Source organism: Thamnophis sirtalis, unplaced genomic scaffold (genome assembly GCF_051295495.1).
Source record: "Thamnophis sirtalis isolate CommonGarterSnake01/CBP01778 unplaced genomic scaffold, rThaSir2_p1.2 scaffold_4, whole genome shotgun sequence".
Lineage (NCBI taxonomy): Eukaryota > Metazoa > Chordata > Lepidosauria > Squamata > Natricidae > Thamnophis > Thamnophis sirtalis.
In genome coordinates, this window is record NW_028261384.1 from 65,078,452 (window position 1) to 65,102,137 (window position 23,686).

At 43.6% G+C, this 23,686-nt stretch overlaps 1 protein-coding gene across 2 annotated transcripts in view; it reads left to right on the forward strand.

The window, feature by feature from the left end:
- The window catches only part of AVL9 (AVL9 cell migration associated), a 147,310-nt gene that overhangs the window by 75,053 nt on the left and 48,571 nt on the right, over positions 1 to 23,686 (forward strand). For both annotated transcript variants that reach the window (XM_087713057.1, XM_014054255.2), the window contains exons 10-12: positions 1,518 to 2,065; positions 8,375 to 8,509; positions 9,383 to 9,602. In XM_087713057.1, the coding sequence (XP_087569183.1) occupies positions 1,518 to 2,065; positions 8,375 to 8,509; positions 9,383 to 9,602 (903 nt within the window). The remainder of the gene's footprint in view (positions 1 to 1,517; positions 2,066 to 8,374; positions 8,510 to 9,382; positions 9,603 to 23,686) is intronic.

Genomic DNA, 23,686 nt, shown 5'->3' on the forward strand with positions numbered 1-23,686 from the left:
GGAAAAGACCGAGTGGCTGTTGTGTTTTCCTCCCAAAGATTTGACTAGTATTCCACCACTCAGGCTGGGGGGTCAAATTTTATACCCCTCAGAGAGGGTTCGCAACTTGGGAGTCCTCCTGGATCCACAGCTGACATTCGACCACCACTTAACAGCTGTGACCAGGGGGGCATTCGCCCAGGTTCGCCTGGTGCGCCAGTTGCGACCCTACCTGAATCGGGAGGCTCTCACAACAGTCACTCGGGCCCTTGTGACCTCTAGGCTGGAATACTGCAATGTGCTCTACATGGGGCTGCCCTTGAGGAGCATCCGGCGACTTCAGCTAGTGCAGAACGCAGCCGCGCGAGTGATTGCGGGTGCACCTCGATTCACCCGCATAACACCTATCCTCCGCGAGCTGCGCTGGCTACCTGTCGATCTCCGGATGCGCTTCAAGGTGCTATTAGTCACCCATAAAGCCCTACATGGCAGTGGATCTGGATACTTGAGAGACCGCCTTCTGCCAATTACATCCCTGCGACCAATAAGATCCCATAGATTAGGCCTCCTCCGCATTCCATCAGCCAGCCAGTGTCGGCTGGCAACTACAAGGAGGAGGGCCTTCTCAGCAGTTGCCCCGACCCTTTGGAACGAGCTCCCCGTGGAGATTCGTACCCTCTCCACCGTCCAAGCCTTCCGCATAGCCTTGAAGAACTGGCTCGCCCGTCAGGCCTGGGGATAAGGATAGCTACCCCTCCCGAATGATGAATGTATGTTGCCTACTATTTTATTATATGTTGTATCTTAATGTCTGTATTCCCCCTTCCCGGTTTCGTGTGAGCCGCCCTGAGTCCCCTCAGGGAAAAGGGCGGCCTACAAATTCTAATAAAACCATAAAAACCATAAAAAACCATTTGAAGACTGCCTTTCTTTTGTCCAGTTTCTATTTTTGGGAGATAATCCTCTCAAGGGCAAGGCAGAGAGTTCCTGTGACTAAGTGATTTCTGTTCTTTTGGGGATAGTCCCTTTAAGGACAAGGCAGAGATTTTTCCTATGGGCTATCTGAGTTTTCTCAATGGTTTCCTTCAGGCAAGCGCTGGGCTAGTTTGTTGATTCAGCTTTGTTACATTTTTACAGATGTGAAGTGCTTTTGGCTGAAAGCCCAGACATCTAGTTAAGCTTATTAAGAGTTTTCCTGGCCACCTGGGGAAAGAAAAAAAGTGGCAAAAAGTGTTGTTTTATTATACTATTGTGTTTGCTTGCTTTTCTGGTGTTATGGGAATAAAAATGAATAGCTGATAGACAGAATTCTCCCCCCCCCCGGTTTTCCTCCCCAAAAACTAAGCTGCATATTATACTCCAAAAATATGGTACTTCATTGAAAAATAACTTTCTGAAAGACTAGAAAGAATCACGGATGTGTTGTATATTTGCAATTAACTGTAGTTTTCATCTTTGCATAGTTTCCAATATAAATTGGTAATTGCTCCTATATAGAATCTATTAATCGCATTTATAATTTTTTAAATAAATTCCAGGTATGATAGAACATGGTTTAATGGATTGCTCACAGTACCGACCAAGAAAAAGCACATCAGAGGAAGTTGGACAAGAAGTGTCACCTACTTCCAGTTACTGTGTTTCTTTTTCTGCTCTGGCACTTTCAAATGCTAATTTTGATACAGTTGGAGAAGGCAAAAAATTGTCAAGAAACCAAGAAAGAGATACTCAGAGAGCAGATGTACCTTTATTTCAAATTGAGCATCAATCCAGTGAATTTCATGTCTGCCAGGATCATGAACAATACTTGAAACCTTCTTTACACACTTCTGCAGAATCTTCTGAAGGTGACTGGGAAACCTTAGATCCTAATCCCCTTGAGGACCCTAACTTGAAAGAAGGAGAATGTGAAATTACTTCAGTAGCAGGACAGACTGAATTTCTTCTGAAGGAGTCAGTTATTTCCAAAAGTGTTCCAATTACTGTTCAGCCTCAACCTAATACAGGACACACAGCCTTTGTACCTGGACTTATTTCTGGTTTGGAAGAAGATCAGTATGGTATGCCATTAGCTGTCTTCACTAAGGTAATTCCTATAGTATAAAGGGGGACAAACTTTGGTTACCAAGTGCTGTTTTAAACATTTGTCAGGAATGAGAGAATACACAGAGGATAGGCCAGCTTATGTGTAAGAAGGAATGGTTTGGAACAGGGGTGTCAAACTCAAGGCCTGCAGGCTGGATCTGGCTCATGGGGTGCTTAAATCCAGCCCATGGAGCCGGCATGCAGTGCCTCTGCTGGCCAAAATGGGTCCCCAAGGCCCCCACGCAGCCCGTTTTTGTTGGCAGAGCACTGCTGGAGGCATGCAGGGACCTCATGGGGCCTTCGTGTGGTCCATTTTTGGCTGGCAGAGTGCTACTGGAAGCCAGGGAGGCCAAATAGGCCACTCGTCTCAGCCCCATATGCTTCGACCATTGCCACCCGCCACTGCCCCTGGGGTACCATCTCGGATAGCGCCCACTCAAGTCATCTTATTACGGCGCCATGGACTTTGGATGGGTGGGGGCACTTACAGCGAGTGTGGAGGCCCTCTGATTGACGGTAACACCTACAGTTTGCTCCTTGGTGCATTTGTTCAGCGGAAGGAGCGATGGAAGATGGCGGAAATACGGGTGGGGACTTAATGTTTTTCCAACTGATGTACCCCCCCCCCCACTCTTCTTCAATCTGCCTCGGCCACCCCGAACTTTGGACCCTTCTGTTATACCTTTCCAAGTATTCAGGAGAGGGGGGGGAAACGAGACACTCTCCTGTATACCACCTGTATACCACCGTTGGTGCTCAGCTATCTCTAACTTCAAGAGTTACCTGCACAATTATTAATATCTGCGCGAACCCTTTTTGTATGTGGAATGTTTGTGGTATGTATGTAGATGAATGATCCCACTTTTTAATTAACTTAATTTTTATACCCTGTTTTTATTGTACCTATATGTTTTAATATTGTAGTGGGCTATGCATGTGGAGAATGGCTGTTTGGTATATATGAGGGGACTGAGAGCGCAGCCTGGAACCCCCTCCACTGAGTGCAGAAGCAGAAGTGGATGGGGGCCCGGATCTGCCTCTCATCCCAGAGTGCATGGTTTGAATGGCCTGCCGGGAGAATGGGGGCCGTGGGAGGGGAGGAGGGGTCTACGGTGATTGGGACGGGACAGAGCATCCAGGTTACATTTGGGAGAGGCAGATACGACGGGAGTTACAGGGCTAGCCATTACCGGGGAAGGAGGGTTCGCTACGTCACAGCGATCCCTCCTTCCGACCCTGATAACTCAACTCAAGGACCAGGTGGCAGGAGATGTCAGGGCCCTGGTCTCAGGTTGCTGTTGTTAAATGCCAGGTCTGTGATTCATAAAGCTCCCCTCGTCTGGGACTTAATATTAGATGAGGGGGTAGATCTGGCATGTATTACTGAAACTTGGCTGGGCCACGAGGGAGGAGTCCCCCTCTCAGAAATGTGTCCAGAAGGATTTCAGGTGCTCCACCAACCACGACACCAGAGAAAGGGGTGGGGGAATGGCTGCCATCATCCGAGAGTCATTAGTCCCTCGTGGGATCCCTGCTCCGGAGACTGTCGGGTGTGAGTTCCTTTTGGTGAAGCTGGACCTAGGGGGTCAAGTGGGCTTGTTTCTAACGTACCTACCTCCCAGTTGCGTTACAACATCCCTGCCTGTGTTCCTTGAGTCAGTAGCCGGACTGGCGGTTGAATTCCCCAGACTGATAGTACTGGGGGACTTCAACCTGCCATCTCTTGGCGAACGCTCGGATGGGGCGCAGGAGTTCATGGCTTCCATGACAACCATGGACTTGACCCAGGTAATTCAGGGTCCGACTCATACAGCGGGACATGCACTCGACCTCGTGTTTCTCTCGGGGCAGTGGAGACATGATCTGGAACTGAAGGGCATAGAGATCTCGCCCTTCTCATGGTCAGATCACTTCCTACTGAGGCTTGATTTTCGGACACTACTCCCCCACTGCAGAGAGGGGGAACCGATTAAGTGGTTCTGTCCCTGGCGCCTGATGGACCCTGTGGGATTTCAGACGGCACTTGGAGAGATACCTGACTCCCTTGCCCACAAGCCGGCAGACTCCTTGGTCGCTGCTTGGAATACAGCGGCGGCTGAGGCACTAGACCGGATTGCGCCTTTGCGGCCTCTCCGTGGCAGTGGATCCAGGAGGGCTCCTTGGTTTACTGTGCAACTCCTGGAGTTCCACAGCGCCAAAAGAGACACCTAGAGCGACGTTGGAGGGCTAGTAACTCCGAATCTGACCGAACACAACTAAGAGCCTTTATCAAGACTTATTTAGTGGCAATACGGGCAGCAAAATGTACTCATTTTTCCGCTCTTATTGCGTTCACAGAATCTCGCCCGGCCGCCCTGTTTAGGATAACCCGCTCCCTCCTGAAAGGAAGGGATGCGGGAGAACCCTTACAGGGAAGAGCTGAGGAATTTGTTCAGTTTCTGTTGGACAAAGTCGCTCAGATGCGGATGGACCTAGACTCCACTTGGACAGTACCAGCAGAGATGCCAAGGGAGGGCCTTGATCGGATTTCATGGAGCGAGTTCCAGCTTGTCACTCCTGAGGAAGTGAATAAGGCCATGGGAGCGGTGAGTGCCTCCACCTGCATACTGGACCCGTGTCCCTCCTGGCTGGTCTCGACCAGCAGGGAGGTAACACGAGGCTGGCTCCAGAGGATTGTTAACACCTCTCTTCAGGAGGGATCTTTCCCGCAACCTCTGAAGGATGCGGTGGTGAGACCCCTCCTTAAGAAGCCTTCTCTGGACCCAGCTATCCTCAAAAAGTACCGTCCAGTCTCCAACCTCCCTTTTGTAGGTGGTGGCCTTTCAACTCCAACGGACCTTGGATGAAGCAGACTATCTAGATCCCTTTCAGTTGGGTTTCAGGCCTGGTTACTGCACCGAAACTGCTTTGGTCGCGCTGACCGATGATCTCTGGCAGGCCAGGGATAGAGGACATTCCTCTATCCTGGTGCTTCTTGACCTCTCAGCGGCCTTCGATACCATCGACCATGGTATCCTTCTGCGACGGCTGCGGGAGGTGGGAGTGAGAGGCACCGTTTTACGGTGGTTCTCCTCCTACCTCTCGGACAGGTCATAGTCGGTGTTGGTTGGAGGACAGAGGTCAACCCCTAGGCCCCTTAAATATGGGTTGCCGCAGGGCTCGGTCCTGTCCCCCCTCCTATTTAATATCTACATGAAGCCACTGCGTGAGATCATACGCCGGCACAGGATTAAATACCATCAATATGCGGATGATACCCAGTTGTATCTGTCCTCCCCTTGCCAACTCAGCGAAGTGGTGGAAGTGATGTGCCAGTGCCTGGAAGCTGTCAAGGTCTGGATGGGAGCGAATAAGCTTGCACTCAATCCAGACAAGACCGAGTGGCTATTGATGTTGCCCCCCAAGGATAGTCCAGATATTCCATCCCTTAGCCAGGGGGGTGAAATTGTACACCCCTCAGAGAGGGTCCGCAACTTGGGTGTCCTCCTGAATTCTCAGCTGACGTTCGAACATCATCTGTCGGCTGTGACCAGGGGGGCTTTTGCCCAGGTTCGTCTGGTGCACCAGTTGCAGCCCTACCTGGACCGGGAGGCACTTTGAGTGGTCACTCATGCCCTCGTCACCTCAAGGCTTGATTACTGTAATGCGCTCTACATGGGGCTGCCCCTGAAAAGTGTTCGGAGACTACAGTTGGTCCAGAATGCAGCCGCACGAGCAATATCGGGTGTACCTAGATACATCCATGTTACACCTATCCTCCACGAGCTGCACTGGCTTCCTATCGGTCTCCAAACGCACTTCAAGGTGCTGGTCATCACCTTTAAAGCCCTACATGGCCTAGAACCTGGATATCTGTGAGACCGCCTCCTGCCATATACCTCCCAACGGCCGATAAGGTCTCACATGTTGGGCCTTCTCCGGGTGCCGTCAACAGGACAATGCCGGCTGGTGACCCCTCGGGGGAAGGCCTTGTCTGTAGCTGCTCCGGCCCTGTGGAACGATCTACCCATAGAGATCCAGACCCTTCCCACTCTCTCGGCCTTCCAAAAAGCCACTAAAACCTGGCTATTCCGGCAGGCCTGGGGCTGTTGACCTCACGAATGAGGTCCGGCCCCACCAAGATTGAGTGTATGGTGCGTTGCTTTTAAATTTGTTTTCTTCTCTCCCCATTTTTTAACTCTTTATCTTGTTTTTGTAAGCCGCCCAGAGTCCTACGGGATTGGGCGGCATATAAATTTATTAAATTACAATTACAATTCCATGCAGCCCGTTTTTGACCAGCAGAGTGCTACTGGAGGCCAGGGAAGCCAAAAATGAGGCGTGTGGTGGACGTGCATCCCCCCATGCCTGTTTTGGCTGGTAAAGTGTTGCAGGAGGCGTCCGTCCCATCTCCCTCCCTGCTCCCCACCCCCCACCCACAGAGAACTACAATGCTAATCTGGCCCTCAAGGAAATCAGGTCATTCCACGATAAGTGGTCTGATTTCAGAAAAGTGTCCTGCTTGACCATCAAGGATTTTGATGAATTTTTTTGTGAACGTGCACCCTCATCCCCAATGATCATTGGTCAAAGCGTTACATTTGTCGATGCAATACATGTGGAGATATAGTCATTTGTTTGACCCCATAGCTGGCACAAGAGATCATCATCAGTTTGTTCCAGTTGATTCAAATTTGATTTCTATCAGCAAAATTTCAAATTACATGATCCAATATGTCCAATACCATCGATCCAAATTTAAAGTTGACCGACATATTTCCTGTTTTTTATGTTTATGCATTTATGACAAAAAATGGTGGATGGACAACATAGTGGAAATTTCAATCAAAAAAAATGATGTGTTGGTAATATTTATTCATCCACGAGGCTCTGCTCATTCATTTTATTGGCCTGAAAGGCAAGATGTTTGGTGGGTTCCAGAACCACATCTTATGTGTGTGCTTCCGGCGCCTTCAGTTACATCGTCAGGTTGACAGTATCAATTCCCAGAAGCAACACTAAAGAACATGGCGTGTAAATTCAATTATAAGTAAGCAATCGTTGGAATTTGGCAGTACAAACAGTACGGACTTTGCCTTGAGAACCATATAACATACCCACTTTAGGCTTGGGAACCTAGGATAAGCAGCTAGTACACTAATTGTGCAAATACACTGCCATCTGTTTGTTTGTTTCGTTTGTTTCACTTTATTTGTATGCCACCCTTTTCCCTGGGGGGACTCAGGGCGGCTCACAGTTCAAAAGGGGGGGGGGAGGACAAACAATTTACAACATAAAAGCACTACATCATTTAAGAACTCAACAGTCATACAATTCGAGTAGGGGTTAGAGTCTTTAACCCCAGGCCAACCGGGATAGCCAGATTTTAAGTGCGGCGCGGAAGGTCTGGAGGGTGGTGAGGGTCCGGATCTCCACGGGGAGTTCGTTCCAGAGGGTCGGAGCAGCCACCGAGAAGGCTCTCCTCCGAATATCAAGAGAATCCCCCAGACAGTAAGCCTGTGATTTGGAGCAAGTATAACTTCATCAAAAAATAAGCTAAGTTTCTGTTTTGGAGTCCAGTTATTTATGTATCATAGAACACCTATCTTTTCTGGATTTCATTTCAACTTATTTCCTTCATCTAGCCCATTATTGAACTTCACCATATTCAGAGATATTGATTCCTTTTGGGCTGCATCATATTTAACAATAGAGCTGATTGTCATCAACAATTGATAGACCTTCACTTCAGAACTCTGGATAAACTTCCCTGATGTTTTCATGGAGATATTCAGCAACATGAAGAATAGGGAAAACCATGTAGAATTCCAAAGGTCAATGTTGACCATTTGAACATGGCCTAAGAGAACCAATGTAAACACTGTCCCATAACTTCATCATCATTCTCCCAGATAAGGTAGAAAGGTATGAAGGTTGATGATGCTATAAACCATTAAAAGATCCATACGATCACATCATTTCCAGGATACGCCATCCACCTGTGTAAGCAAAGAGTCTCAGTAAATATCTAAAAGTTCAAGTCATATCTATTCAGTATCATCTAAATTATACCTTTCAGCAACATTGGAAAAGGCAATTTTTTCTAAATCCTCTTCCCTCCCCAGCCCTTTTATGCTGCTTGGACTTCCTAGTGAAGACAATAGGTTAATTCAATGAAACAATTATCTATTGTGTTTCTTTAAAACAAAAATTCCAGAGTGGCAAATGTAAATTATAATCATTGCTTTTATATTGTACATTAAAATTGTTCCTACAATCCTTCTTTCTAAATTATAATTTCATCCAGGATTAATATTTTTCTTTATTTTAGGGATACCTTTGCTTGCCATACATGGCACTGCAACAGCACCACCTTCTCTCTGATGTAACAATCCGCGGTTTTGTTGCAGGAGCCACCAATATCCTCTTCCGTCAGCAGAAACATCTAAGTGATGCTATTGTAGAGGTGTGTGTCCTTTCCTTTATAATTTCTTATAATAATTACTTCATGGAGCAAGACATCTTATGTATTACAAGGTTCTAATTAAAAGTTTCTTAGATTTTTATTTTAAAAAATTAAGATTTTGGAAAGAGATGTCATTTTTATAATCACATGGCAGACAAGTGATACACTTCCTTATGTGTGTGTTTAAGTGTGTATGTTTTGCATGCATGCATACATGCATAGATAAGATTATCTTTGTAGATAAATTTATCAATAATAGATAATGAACATGTTTAAAAAATATTTTCAAGACTATTTAGTCACAGTTGAAATGCCAAAATTAAACTTATGAACCTTTCTAATCAAATATCTTTTTAAAAAAAGATTGTATTAGGAGCTAGTTGATACATTACAAGCCTGTGTAATGTTTCTTAAAGTAAGCTTTCATAAATTCTTGTAAATCATTGAATAGTTAAATCTCTTGATAGTCACTATTTTTGGGAGAGCTTTTATATTACTACCAGCTTTCCACTTCTTCGTTTGATAGAATTGGATGTGAGCACAGGAGAATCAGATTGCTCGGATTACAATGAATTTTTGATGCATTCTGAAATCTTTCCATAAAACATGAAAAAGAAGGCTTGCTTACTTTTAGAAGCTAGAATAAATAAATACAAATGATTGCACACGCTGTTAAACCCAGAAGCCAAGATAATCATTTACATTATTTATGTATGTATTTTTGTCCAATAATATAGCACTAGATATTAATTACAGTATAGCTTTTGGTAAGATGGAAATAACTTACCTATGTTTATGATGACAATTTGTGTTAATTGTTTCAATCATCATCTCTACCCCAAAGTTTTTTCACTTTGAATTGTTCTCAATCAGATTGAGGAAGCTCTTGTCCAAGTCCATGATCCAGATCTTAGAAAAGTCTTAAATCCTACAACAGCTGATCTGAGATTTACAGATTTCTTAGTGAAGCATGTAACAGAAAATAGGGATGATGTCTTCCTGGATGGCACTGGATGGGAAGGAGGGGATGAATGGATTCGAGCCCAGTTTGGGACATATCTCCATGCCCTACTTGCTGCTACAGTACAGCCAGGTAAGTTCTGGAATATTTTGATCTGTAAATTTAAACAATCTTACAAAATACTTTGAAGTTGTCTAGGAGAATCTAGGAAGGGAGAGTCAAAAAAATCCAGAGTGGGATATGGCCAGCTTAATTATTGATTGAAAGACATTTTCCTATTAAAAATATTTATTACTTATACATTCCCATGACTAATTAGTCTATCAGTTGCCATCCAAAAAATTGAATGGATTTTGTATTGTGAAAATGAGTTTTCAGAAACTAAATTGATGGGGCAACTATGAGTGGCATGGTGTTTTGCTAATACAAGACATAATACTTCTGCACAAGTTCATCTTAACTGCCCTTGCAATCTAATCGTCATATTTTTGGCTTCACTGGATTAATCTAGATTTTGTTGTTGTTAGTCGCAAAATCATGTCTGACCCCTCGTGACCATGCACTTTTGTTGGCAGGGTAATGTCTCTGCTTTTTAGTATGCTGTCTAGATTTGCCATAGCTTTCCTCCCCAAGAGCAAGTGTCTTTTAATTTCTTGGCTGTAGTCCCCATCTGCAGTGATCTTGGAGCCCAGGAAAATAAAATCTGCCCCTACCTCCATTTCTTCCTCATCTTTTTGCCAGGAATTGAGAGGGCCGGGTGCTATGATCTTAGTTTTCTTAAGTTGAGTTTCAAGCCAACTTTTGCACTTTCCTCCTTTACCTGCATCAAGAGGCTCTTTAGTTCCGCTTCACTTTCTGCCATTAGTGTGGTATCATCTGCATATCTGAGGTTGTTGATATTTCTCCCAGCAATCTTAATTTCAATTTGTGATTAATCTAGTCCCGTCTTTCTCATGATGTGCTCTGCATAAAAGTTAAATAGGCAGGGCAACAATATACTCCCATCTCTTTAATAACTTGCCACAATTTGTTGTGATTCACATAATCAAAGGCTTTAGTCAATGAAGCAGAAGTACCCATATTTTTCGGAGTATAAGACGCACCAGAGTATAAGACGCACCGGAGTATAAGACACACCAGAGTATAAGATGCACCAAGATTTTGAAGAGGCAAATTTTTTTAAAAAAAGTTTTTGCATTCTGCAGACCTCCCCAAAACAGCCAGTTTTTCATGAAAACATGCCTGTTTTTGTCAAAAAAAAGGGCATGTATAGCCTTTAGGAGGCTTATAGAATGCTCCTGGGGGCTGGGGGGCATAATTGAGCAAAAAGAAATTTCGCTCATTTCTGCCCTCCCCAGCCCCCAGGAGCACTCTGAAAGCATCCTAAACACTATGCACAGCGATTTTGGTGAAGGGGCGGGGTTTCAGGAGGCAAAAAATGCTGTATTCAGTGTATGACACACCCAGATTTTCAGCCTCTTTTTTGAGGGAAAAGGGTGTGTCTTATATTCCGAAAAATACAGTAGATGTTTTTCTGGAACTTCCTAGCTTTTTCCATGATCCAGCGTATGTTGGCAATATGATCTCTAGTTCCTTTGCCTCTTCGAAACCCTGCCTGTACTTCTGTTAGTACTCGGTCCACATACTGTTGGACCCTAGATTGTAGGATTTTGAGCATAACTTTGCTGGCATGTGAAATGAGTGCAATGGTGCGGTAGTTTGAACATTCTTTGGTATTGCCTTTCTTTGGAATTGGAATGTAAACTGACTTTTTCCAATCCTGTGGCTACTGTTGAGTTTTTAAATTTGCTGGCAAATTGACTGCATTGTCTTTCAAGATTTTGAATAGCTCAACTGGAATACTGTCACCTCCACTTGCTTTGTTGTTGCTCAGACTTCCTAAGGCTCATTTGACTTCACATTCCAGGATGTTTGGCTCTAGGTCAGCAACCACCCCATTATGGTTATCAGAGACATTAGGTTTGTTCTTGTATAGTTCTTCTGTGTAATTTTGCCACCTCTTCTTAATCTCTTCTGCCTCTGTTAAGTCCCTGCCATTTTGGTCCTTTATCATGCCCATCTTTGCATGAAACATTCCCTTCATATCTCCAATTTTCATGAAGAGATCTCTGGTCCGTCCTATTCTATTGTTTTCTTCTATTTCTTTACACTATTAATTTAAGAAGGCATTCTTATTTCTTCTAGCTATTCTCTGGCATTCAATTGGGTGTATCCTTCTCTTTCTTCCTTGCCTTTTGCTTCACTTCTTTCCTCAGCTATTTGCAAAGCTTCCTCAGACAGTCATTTTGCTTTCTTGCATTTCTTTTTCTTTGGGATGGTTTTAGTTGCTACCTCTTGTACAATGTTACAAACCTCTGTCCATAGTTCTTCAGGCACTCTATCAGATCTAATTAAATCTATTTGTCACCTCTTCTGTATATCCATCAGAGATATGATTTAGTTCATACCTGAGTGGCCTAGTGCTTTTCCCTACTTTCTTCAATTTAAGCCTAAATTTTGCAACGAGAAGTTCATTATCTGAGCCACAGTCAGCTACTGGTCTTGTTTTTACTGACTGTATGGAGCTTCTCCATCTTTGGCTGCAGAGCACATAGTCAATCTGATTTCTATGTTGACCATCTGTTGATGTCCATGTGTAGAGTCGTCTCTTGGGTTTTTGGAAAAGAGTGTTTGCTATGACCATCGTATTCTCTTGACAAAATTCTACCAGCCTGTGCCTGCTTCATTTTGTACTCCAAGACCTAACTTGCCAGTTATTCTGGTTATCTTTTGGCTGCCTACTTTAGCATTCCAATCCCCCATGATGATAAAGACATCACTTTTTCATATTAATTCTAGGTGTTGTAAGGGTTCATAGAACCAGTTAACCTCGTCCTCTTCAGCACCAGTGGTTGGAGCATAGACTTGGACTACTGTGATGTTGAATAGTTTGCCTTGGATTCAAACTGAGATCATTCTGTCATTTTGGGGATTGTATCCGAGTACTGCTTTTCCTACTCTTTTATTGACTATGAAGGCTACTTCATTTCTTCTGAGGGTTTCTTGCCTGCAGTAGTATACCTGATGGTCATCCATCAGGTATATTAATGGATTCACCCTTCCTGTCCATTTTAGTGCGCTGATTCCTAAGATGTCAATGTTCAGTCTTGTCATCTCTTGTTTGACCATGTCCAATTGCCTTGATCCATGGATTTTATTTTCCAGGTTCCTATGGATTATAGATCTTTATAGCATCAGATTTTCCTTTCACCACCATATACAGCCATAGCTGAGTGTCCTTTCGGCTTTCATCTAGCCGCTTCATTCTTTCTGGCACCACTAGTACTAGCCCTGTGCTCTTCCCCAGTAGCATATTGGACACCTTCTGACCTGAGGGGCTTATCTTCCAGCATTATATCTTTTTGTCTTTTGGTACTGTGAGAAAAGCAATCTGTATCTCATAGAAGACCAAGGAGACCATAAAAAATAAAAAGCATATTTATTTAAGATGCAATTGTATAAGCTTTTGCAAAAGAATTCTCAATCATGAAAGATAAAAAATGAATGTCTGACAGATTTGGATACAGGGTTTAAATACAATTTCAGGATGATAGTCCACTTCCTTACTTGTCCATGTTACCCAAGGTCGTATTATACAATATGTGTTACACAATATTTTGGCAATTAGTCAAACAATTTCCAGCCCAAAAATCCCCTCAGCGGAAAATCCCCCAATCGTTTTCCACCATATTAGAAAATAATAAGAATATAACAAGACAATCAATCCCCCCATGTCAGCATCTTGAAACTGACTCCAGCAATTTCCTATTAGGCCCCAGTTTGACCCAGCCTGCTTTTCCTCAATTAACCTCATAGCTCTGGCATTCCCCTAATTGTACCCTCTATATAAGGTCTTAACTGAATGTGTTACAAAAGTGCTGCTGCCACTTGTATTATGTCAAGTGTAAAATGGAGTTGCTCAGGTTCTTCTCTTTTACAAAAATAACCTTATTTCTCTCAATTCTGCCTTTCCTTTTTGAGAAACTTATTCGTGTAAATCATCATGTATATCTTTTAATATAATATACACTTCCTGCCTACTCAGTTGTTTTCCATGGCTTTCCTTCTTACATTTAGTCCCCCGAAAACAGAACTTACAGCATATAGGAGCACATCTGATACAAATACAGGTGATAAAGCATACAACTGTAATTATGATCCCGACAAACATATCCTTTAGCCAAGCAAAACTAGGCATCCAGGAAGTTAACAGATCTCATATTCCCTTAAAGGCTGTACTTTCAGTTACATTTGTTAAATGTGTAGTTATATTATGGAAAGCTTGTATTTTGGACTCAATAAATTGTGAGCGATCATTAATGTCAAAGCAACACATACCTTCAAATTCCTCACAACCATGTCCCATTCTTAATAGAATATAGTCAATGGCAACATGCTTTCGCAAAAGAGATTTTTTAATTTCTCCCATTTGATCAGCTAAAGCAGCAAATGTCAGCGTTCTAAATATAATGCAGAATTAAATCAGAATCAAAGGCAAAACTATGCTTAAAGTTCCAATTTAATAAGGCAGGCATGTTGGCATCGTGCTATGGGATCCCAATTCTGGAAGTTACATCAGAATCCCACCCAGTTAAAAGTTCATGATCTTGTCCCCACACCCACAGTCCATCACATGGTCCAATCTTCTTCTTCCACGCTAGGACCTACGCCCAACTGCTTCCGATCAGGTGCAAAGGTTTGGGAGACAAAAGATGACCTTGAGCTTCTAGGAAGGAATTTTTTATTTTAAAAACAACACATTCTACCCCTTGCTAAATCCCCCCCCCCCCTTAATGAGAATGTGGCAGGCCAAAGATTCTTAAAGGAACTGCTGCAGGCCTGACAGGCGGCCTCTCTTCAAAAGAGAAACAGTTTCTGGAAAAGAAAATTAAAGAAAGGTTACTATATATATCTAACCACCCCTTCTTCCCCCAGGGAGAGCCTTTGGCTTATCAGGGAGCTTCTCATGGAATTGTTTCACTAATTTATCTGCTTTTAAACCCCAACTTTTTACCCATGTAGCTTCAGACAAGGGGTACCCTTTCCAATGCACCAAATATTGTAAGCGACCTCTATACATCCTGGAATCTAAGATTTTTTTCACTTCATAATGTGTTTCTCCTTCTACCACTACAGGAGGAGGGGAGCTTGGGTAGACGGCCTTTTGCTAGATCCCCTTACAGGTTTTTTTTGAACAGAACTTTTTTTATTTTTCTTTAAAAAAAAAAACACAAATATGTCATCATTTGTCAATCATTAAGACATTGAAGTACAATTTCTTTTGTTGTGTGTGCCCCTCCAAACCCTCCACCCCCCATCCCCCCTCCTCCTTCCCCCCCCCCCGACTTTCCAGAACCCGTACACGGTATGGATTTTTAACTAACACAGTCTAAAATCTATTGAGAAAAAAGAAATAAAGAAATTAATGACATTCTAGATTGACCTTAGCTGCTTCTTACTGAACTGACTTTTAACAGTTTAAATCATTTCTGATCTTAAGCATAGGCTAACTGGAATTTCTTAGTCCCGTATTTATTTTGTATATAGTCAATCCATTTTTTCCAGTCTCGTTTATATATCTCATTTGAATGATCTTTGAGATATGCCGATATTTTCGCCATCTCGGCTAAGTTTGTTACTTTCAATGTCCATTCTTGGATTGTAGGCAAGTCTTCCTTCTTCCAATATTGCGCCACCAACAGTCTTGCTGCAGTTATCAGGTGCAGAATCAAATTGGTCTCTACCACTGTAAAGTCAGTACATATACCTAGTAAAAATAACTGAGGAATAAACTTTATCCTTCTTTTAAAAACATTTTGCATGACCCACCATATTTTTATCCAAAATGCCTTAACCTTTTGGCAGGTCCACCATATATGATAATATGTAGCATCGAGAGAACCACACCTCCAACATTTAGGCTGTACATTCGGATACATAGAAGCCAACTTTTTAGGATCTAAATGCCATCTATAGAACATCTTGTAAAAATTTTCTCTCAGATTTTGATCTTGTGTAAATTTCACATTTCTTACCCAGATTCTTTCCCATGTATCCAACATTATTGGTTCCTCAATATTTTGAGCCCATTTTATCATACAATCTTTAACTAATTCTGTTTCCGAATCCATCTGTATTAATACATTATATATCCTCTTTATATGCATTAAGCTTTGATCTCTTATTTGTTTAAACAGATTATCCTCAACTTGGATAAAACCAATTTTTTGATCTATTTTCCACCTGGCCTAAAATATAAATGCAGTAGGGATCTGGTTGTTCTTTCCCAAATATTCTAATGCATTAATAATTAATCTAACATTACTTTTCATCTGTCTCCCTTGTATAAAACCTGTTTGGTCCGTATGTATCAATTGTTGAATGACCAACATTAACCTATTTGCTAATATTTTAGTAAAAATTTTATAATCTACATTCAGTAATGAAATAGGTCTATAATTTTTGGGTTGAGTAGTATCTTGATCTTCTTTGGGTATCAAAGATATAAACACTGTCTTCCAAGATGGAGGGACTTTACCTTCCGTTTGAATCATATTAAATAATTCTCTAAGAGGTTCTACCATTTCTAACTGTGTTTTTATAGTAAACCGCTGTCAAGCCATCTGTACCCGGTGCTTTCCCTGACTTTAATTGCTTAATTACCTGCAGGATTTCCCCCGAGGTTATTGGTTGATTCAATTTTTGCCTGTGTTCTTCTCTAACTGAAGGTATTTTCTCTTTGTCTAAATATTTGTCTATGTCTAAACCATTAATTTTATCCCCTTTATACAGTTCTGTAAAAAATTCCCAGAAAGCCTTTTGAATCTCTTCCTGTTGAAACACCTCCTTCCCTCTGTAAATCAGTTTAGATATATTTCGAGTTTTCCTTTTTTTCCTAATCTGATAAGCTAACCATCTGCCAGGTTTGTTTGCATTACAAAAAGTATTGTGTTTTGCATATAATAAATTAGTAGCTACCTGGTCAGAGATCAACATGTCAAATTGAGATTTTAATATGTTAATAGCTTCCTTAACCTTTGTATCGTCTGGGTTCATTGTTAACTCCAGCTCTTTTCTCTTAATTTCCTCTTCCAGTTCTGTTCGTTTTAACCCTTGCTTATTTCTATGTGTTTTATTTATATTCATCAAAACTCCTCTCATATACGCTTTGCTTGCGTCCCATACAAATTCCATAGATGTACCCTTATTCATATTCAAAAAAAAATATTCAGATAGTAATTTTTTACAATCATTAATATACTTTTCATATCTAAATAAGTTTTCATTCAATCTCCAAGACCTTCTTGCCTGCACTACCCTTCCCAACTCCATCCAAACTGGGTTATGATCCGAAAGGACCCTAGCTGCAATCTTTGTTTTCTTGACCCTAGAAAGCAAATCATTAGTGGTTAGGATAAAATCAATCCTTGAAAGGGATTGATGCCTGTCCAAGAAGAAAGTGAAGTCATATTCCTCTGCATTTCTTTCTCGCCAAATATCTCTCAATTCAAAATCATCCATAATGTCAAAGAAAGATTTGGGTAACTTTGCTCGCATCTTGGTATTTAGGCGGGAAATCTTCTTATCTCTCTTAGTGTCTATCACTCCATTCCAGTCACCCAATAGTATACAGGAACTATAGTCCCACTGTACTAATTTAGCATGAAGATTTCTATAGAATCTATCTTGCTGTTGATTGGGAGCATAAATTCCCAAAAGTAATGTCTTTTTCCCTTCTAAGATTAAGTCTAAAGCAATATATCTTCCGAAGGGATCTGCTTCTATTAATTCAGCTTTCATATCTTTTCTTAAGTATACAACTATACCATTCTTCTTTTCCATAGCAGAAGCTGTAAAATGTTGACCAAGTTTTGAGTTGATCAAATATTTTTGATCAGTTGACTTGATATGAGTTTCTTGCAAACAAATTACATCGTTCTTAAACTGTTTGAGATAATGAAATATTTTCTTCCTCTTCTGTGGAGAATTCAGTCCGTTGACATTCCATGTTAAAATCTTAGTTGTCATCTTTGGTTGGTTGAAGCATTTTTAGAGCTTCCTGCACGGCCTGTTTAACCTTAGGTCTAGCTCCTCCCACTGCTTCCAGATTTGTTATTGTAGTTCCTTGATCGATGGCCGATGATTGTTGATGCTGTTGCTTTTTAGCTTGTTTCTCCATACGTCTAGTAGTCATGCGGCTAGGTCTTGGTTCCATAGCACCTTGCACTTCTAGAGAAGAGAGATGCTCCATCTTGTCTGGTGGTTGTGTAGCTTGCTGTCTATCCTGTCCTTCTTGTGGTCTTTCTCTAGGTCCAGATGGTGCAGGGTGTCCGGCCTTCAATATATTATAATAAAAATCTCGGGCTTTCCATACAGAGTTGAGGCGGTACCTTTGCTTATCAAATGTAAATATGATGCCAAATGGCGCATCCCATCTATACTGTATCTGACGATTTCTGAGTTCTTCGACCAAAAAAGCGTAGTCTCTCCTGGCTCTTAACATTTGAGGTGGTATCTCTTTCAAAACAGCCAGGTCTTGACCGCCAATTTGAAGCTTAGTGTTATAAGACGCTTGCAGTACCATATTTCTAAGCTCTCTTGTAGTAAAATATATAACGATGTCTCGAGGAAGCTGCTTCTGCTTTGCCAGCCAGGAGTTAACGCGGTAAGCTTTGTCAATTTGCCAATCTTGGTTGGTCCCTGGTCTTCCCATCAGGCGGTCAAAAGCTTCCGATAGGATCTGTTTCAGGTTCTCCTGTTTCTCCTCACGCAGCCCCCTTACTCTTAATGCGAACTCCATTTGTCGGTACTGTATCATAATAATTTCTTTTTCAGCATTTTCCACTTTTTGTTCCACCACCTCTGTTTTCAATGTCAAGTTAGCATTGGCATCATTAAGAACCTCTAGAGTATCTTCCATTCCAGAAATATGTTCTGTTAATACAGTTACAAGACTCAGCATGTCGTCTCTAATTTTATCAACCTTAGCGTCAAATTTCTCATACAGCTCCTGTTTAAGTCCTTTTATTTCACTTTTAATTTCTTCTTTCATTTCTTTTATTTCCTCTTTTCTCTCCTCTCTATTATCTCTAAACTTATCTTCCATTTTAATTGTCTGTGCATTAAGAGCCTCGCTTAGATTACTCAGGAAAAATTCTTTCGTTAACACATCCCCAGCAGGGGGCGTAGGAGGCGGAGGCTGCAGCTTTGTGCCAGGCACTGAGGATGTGCCCCTGGAAGTAGAGGGTGACGACTTCAAGTTAATATTTGGTTTTGAGGCCATTTCAAAATTTATCTGCCTGCAGTTAATAAAACTCTATTGCCTGAATATGCAGCTTTAAGTAAAGAGGCTTTTATTTTGAAGTTTAAGGCTTGGCAAAGCTTTCAGTGAGTAAACATTGTAACAAGACCGTTCAGCAGATTCATCACCATTTAACTTCCAGATAAGCAAGGTTAATGAAGGAGTGAAATTCTTCTATTGTGAAACCAAAACATATGATAAGCAATCTCTTTTGTTTTGAATTCTTGTGAGGATTAGCAAAAAGTGTTCGTTATTACCGGAGAAACCAGCCTGCTCGGCGCCATTTTAAAAAGCCTCTAAGTAAATAATTTTTCGGAGGAGAAAAAGAGAAGAAGCTAAAATGTTGATAAACAATTATTGTCCACGCAGTAAACGGATTCAGCTCGTGATAAGATTAAATCAAACAAAACTTTGAGCAGAGTGGGGGAGACTTACTTTGTCCTGCACAGGGCAGTTTGAAGTTCCCAGCACGGACAGCCGTTCTGCCTTGGGCTAGCCCCCCTTTCCTTGCAAGCACAAAAGCTGCAAAAATCGAAGAGCATTTGCCAGCAAAACAGTTTCTTCTTTCCTTCTTGCCTGAAGGATAAGAAAACCTGATAAGACGTCAGATGGAAGATCCTCTAAACAGGTACGTAGCCAGGAATTCGGAGGCAGCTGATTTTTTGCTGCCACCACCAGCAAGCTCCTCCCAGGAAGTCGATCCCCTTACAAGTTTTAACAAGCTACAATGGAATACTGGGTAAATTTTCCCTAGAATTCTGGGAAGGCTGAATCTAACTGTAACTGGGTTAATTATTTTTTCTATTGGGAAAGTTCCTAGGAATTTTGGGCCCAATTTCTTACTAGGCATCCTCAATCTTATGTACTTTGTTGATACGAAAACTTTGTCTCCTACCCTAAAGGGGGGTTAGGAAACAATGTTTATGAGCTTGCTTCTGCCACATCAGTTAGAGCCTTCTTCGTATTTTCCCATCCCTTCTTTAGTATGTCCATCCATTCATTCAGAGACATGGAGGAGGGAGGTTCTTTAGGCAACTCAGGCATGGGAACGAACTCCATGCCACTAGTAACCTGGAATAGAGTTAAACCGGTACTGCTGTGGACCGCATTGTTGTATGCCACTTCAGCGAAGGGTAGTAAGTCTGACCAGTTGTCTTGCTGATAGTCCACATAACACTGGAGGTATTGTTCCACCATCACATTGGCCCTCTCCGCTGCGCCATTTGTGCTGGGATGAAATGCTGAGCTGAGTCCCTGTGTGGACCAAATTGATCTGAGGAACTCTCTCCAGAACTTGGCGATGAACTGAACTCCTCGATCTGAAATGACCCTTTTTGGCACCCCGTGCAGGCAATAAATGTGTTTCACAAACATTTTCGATAATTTCTTTGTGGATGGCAACCCTGAGCAAGCGATGAAATGCGCTTGCTTGGAAAACAAATCAATAACTGTCCAGATTACTCTATTACCACCGCTGTCTAGAAGCTCGACGATGAAATCCATGGTGATCTCTTCCCATGGTCAGCTGGGGCTGGCCACTCGTTGTAGTAGTCCAGGGGGCTTTCTCAGATGGGTCTTCATTGTGGCACAAGTAGCACAACTTTTGACATAATCTTCCACCTCCAATTTCATCTTTGGCCACCAAAATTGACGCCTGGTGAGGTGGAGCGTTTTTAGGAATCCGAAGTCGCCTCCTAGTTTCGCATCATGACTCCGCTGTAGCACTTGCAGCCTCATCCCTGCAGGAACGTACAGCTTGGACCCCTTCCAGGCTAAGCCATCATTCACCGTTAGGATGTCCTTGTTGTTGTTGAACCACAGGTCCGTCTGGAGAGCTGCTTTCAGCTCGGTCATCGGCCTATCTTGGCTGTGAGTGGTGACTTGAGCTGCTTTTTGGTGAGAGGGAGATATGGGGTGGACGACTTCTTCCTTCTTACAGTCATATTGTGGTTTTCTCAACAGAGCATCTGCTAACAAGTTCTTTCCTGCTGGGATGTTTTTAATTTCAAATTTGAACCTTTGGAAGTATTGTGCCTAGCGAACTTGCTTAGGGGATAATCTCCGATGGGCTAAAAGAGCGAGGTTTTTATGATCAGTCCAGACCTCGAATGGTATGCCCCCCCCCCGCCTCTAGGAGATGTCTCCAGGTGATCATGCTCCACCTGATCGCGAATGCCTCTTTCTCCCAAATGGGCCACCTTCTTTCAGGAGGGGTGAGTTTCTTGGAGATATAAGCGCAAGGCAAGAGGTCGCCTTCTTTACTTGTTTGCAGTAGTACTGCGGCTATTGCTACATCACTGGCATCCGTCTGGATTATAAATGGTCATTCTGGGTCGGGATGCTGCAAGATGGGCTCTTGGACAAAGAGCCGTTTTAATTTCTCAAAGGCTTTTTGACAGTCCATTGTCCACCTTAGTGGTTGGTTTGCTTTTGACTTTGTTGGGGAAGGGCCTCCTCTTCTTAGGGAAGGTTGTTGAGAAGGTGGTGGCCCTCCAACTCTGACGGACCTTGGATGAAGCAGATTATCTAGACCCTTTTCAGTCTGGTTTCAGGCCTGGCTACTCCACCGAAACGGCTTTGGTCGCACTGACAGATGATCTCTGGTGGGCCAGGGACAGAGGGCATTCCTCTGTCCTTGTGCTCCTTGACCTCTCAGCAGCCTTCATTACCATCGACCAGGGTATCCTTCTGCGACGGCTGGAAGAGGTGGGAGTGGGAGGCACCATCTTATGGTGGTTCTCCTCTTAACTCTCCGACAGGTCACAATCGGTGTTGGTCGGAGGACAGAGGTCGACTCCTAGGCCCCTCAATTATGGGGTGCCGCAGGGGTCGGTCCCGTCCCGTCCCCCTCCTATTTAACATCTAAATGAAGCCACTGGGTGAGATCATCCGCCGGCACGGGATTAAATACCACCAGTATGCAGACGATACTCAGTTGTATCTGTCCGCCCCGTGCCAACACAGTGAAGCGGTGGAAGTGATGTGCCAGTGCCTGGAAGCTGTTAGAGTCTGGATGGGAGTGAACAAACTTGCACTCAATCCTGACAAGACCGAATGGCTGTGGATATTGCCCCCTAAGGACAGTCCATCCAGTCTGTCCTTAACCCTGGGGGGAGAAAAATCCCCCCCCCTCAGAGAGGGTTCCCAATTTGGGGGTCCTCCTGGATTTGCAGCTGACCTTGGAACACCACCTGTCAGCTGTGACCAGGGGGGGCTTTGCCCAGGTTCGCCTGGTGCACCAATTGTGGCCCTATTTGGACTGGGAGGCACTTCAGACAGTCACTCATGCCCTCGTCATCTCAAGACTGGATTACTGTAATGCGCTCTACTTGGGGCTGCCCCTGAAAAGTGTTCGGAGACTGCAATTAGTCCAGAATGCAGCCACGCAAGCGATTCTGGGTGTGCCAAGGTACACCCATATCACACCTATCCTCCGCGAGCTGCACTGGCTGCCCATTGGTCTCCGAGCACGATTCAAGGTGCTGGTCATCACCTTTAAAGCCCTACATGGCCTAGGACCCGGGTATCTGCGAGACCGTCTTCTGCCACATACCTCCCTCAGACCAATAAGATCTCACAGGATGGGCCTTCTCCAGGTGCCATCAGCAGGACAATGCCGACTGGCGACACCTAGGAGTAGGGCCTTCTCTGTTGCCGCTCCGGCCCGGTGGAATGAGCTGCCCCCTGAGATCCTGGCCCTACCCACTCTCATGGCCTTTCGCAAAGCCATTAAAACCTAGCTTTTCTGGCAGGCTTGGGGCTGTTGACTCCTTGATTGAGGTCCACCGCCCTCCTGATTGGGTGTTTGTTGTGTTTCCCTTTTTAACCTTGTTGTGTCCAATTGTTTTTAATAATTCTGTTTAATCTTTTTTCATTTCTGTAAGCCGCCCGGAGTCCTCCAGGATTGGGCGGCATAGAAATTTAATAAATGAAATGAAATGAAATCTAAGGCCTTTTTGAATGTGTAGACTGAATATGTAGTCTTTCTGGCCAATAGCGCAGTCTCCCAGCTATTCTCCAGAACTCCCAAACTAATTCCTTCACAGGACGACCAGCCTGTCACAATTCCTGGATCTGGTCTTCAGCATCCACATTTTGGGCCACATCGCTAAACCTGGCGCGCATCAGTTGGATGAACCCATTTATATCATCTAGCTTCCTTGTGGAGCTCCGCTATCCACTGCGCAGCCTCCTTTTCATTCGTCCCCTCTGCTATTTCTTGGATCAACTCTCAATCAGATGGGTATTGTGGCCCCACTTGATCAACGTACGCCCATACTCGATTCAGGAAATAAGCCAGCTTGTCTGGGGTCCCATCAAATGTTGCACGAAACCGTGGGGGTGTGGGAGGAGGGGGAGCTGATGGTTGAACAGGGGCAGCTTGTTGGTCTGCTGCTGGGGGTAGTAAACCCCTCTGCTGATCCACATCCATCGGTTGGGCAAAAGTCTGTGGAGGCATTGCTGAGGGGGCTGGACCCGGTGGCAGTCCCATTCTCTGGGTTTGTCCAGGAGCAGTTATCTGGGAAGGCGCCATCTGCTGGAAGAGGGCAGGCATCCATTGATATTGAGCCCATCCATGACCCGGGATGAACGCTCACCCTTGGTTTGCTTGATTCATGGGTTCGGAGTCACCCCTTTGTAGCTGTGGGGAGGTGCATGTGTTCCAGGCCTTTTTCTGCTGGCAGGATTGACCTCTCCTAATTGGAGAAGGGTCTGGTTGCACTCCAATAGGAGGGAGGGGTGCTGATGTGACTGCTCCAGCAACAAGGATGTGGGTTGATTAATTAGTTACTGTATAGAAGGAGCCAATACCTCCACTCCACTTGGCAGAAATTTCTCTGCGAGGAAAGGAGAA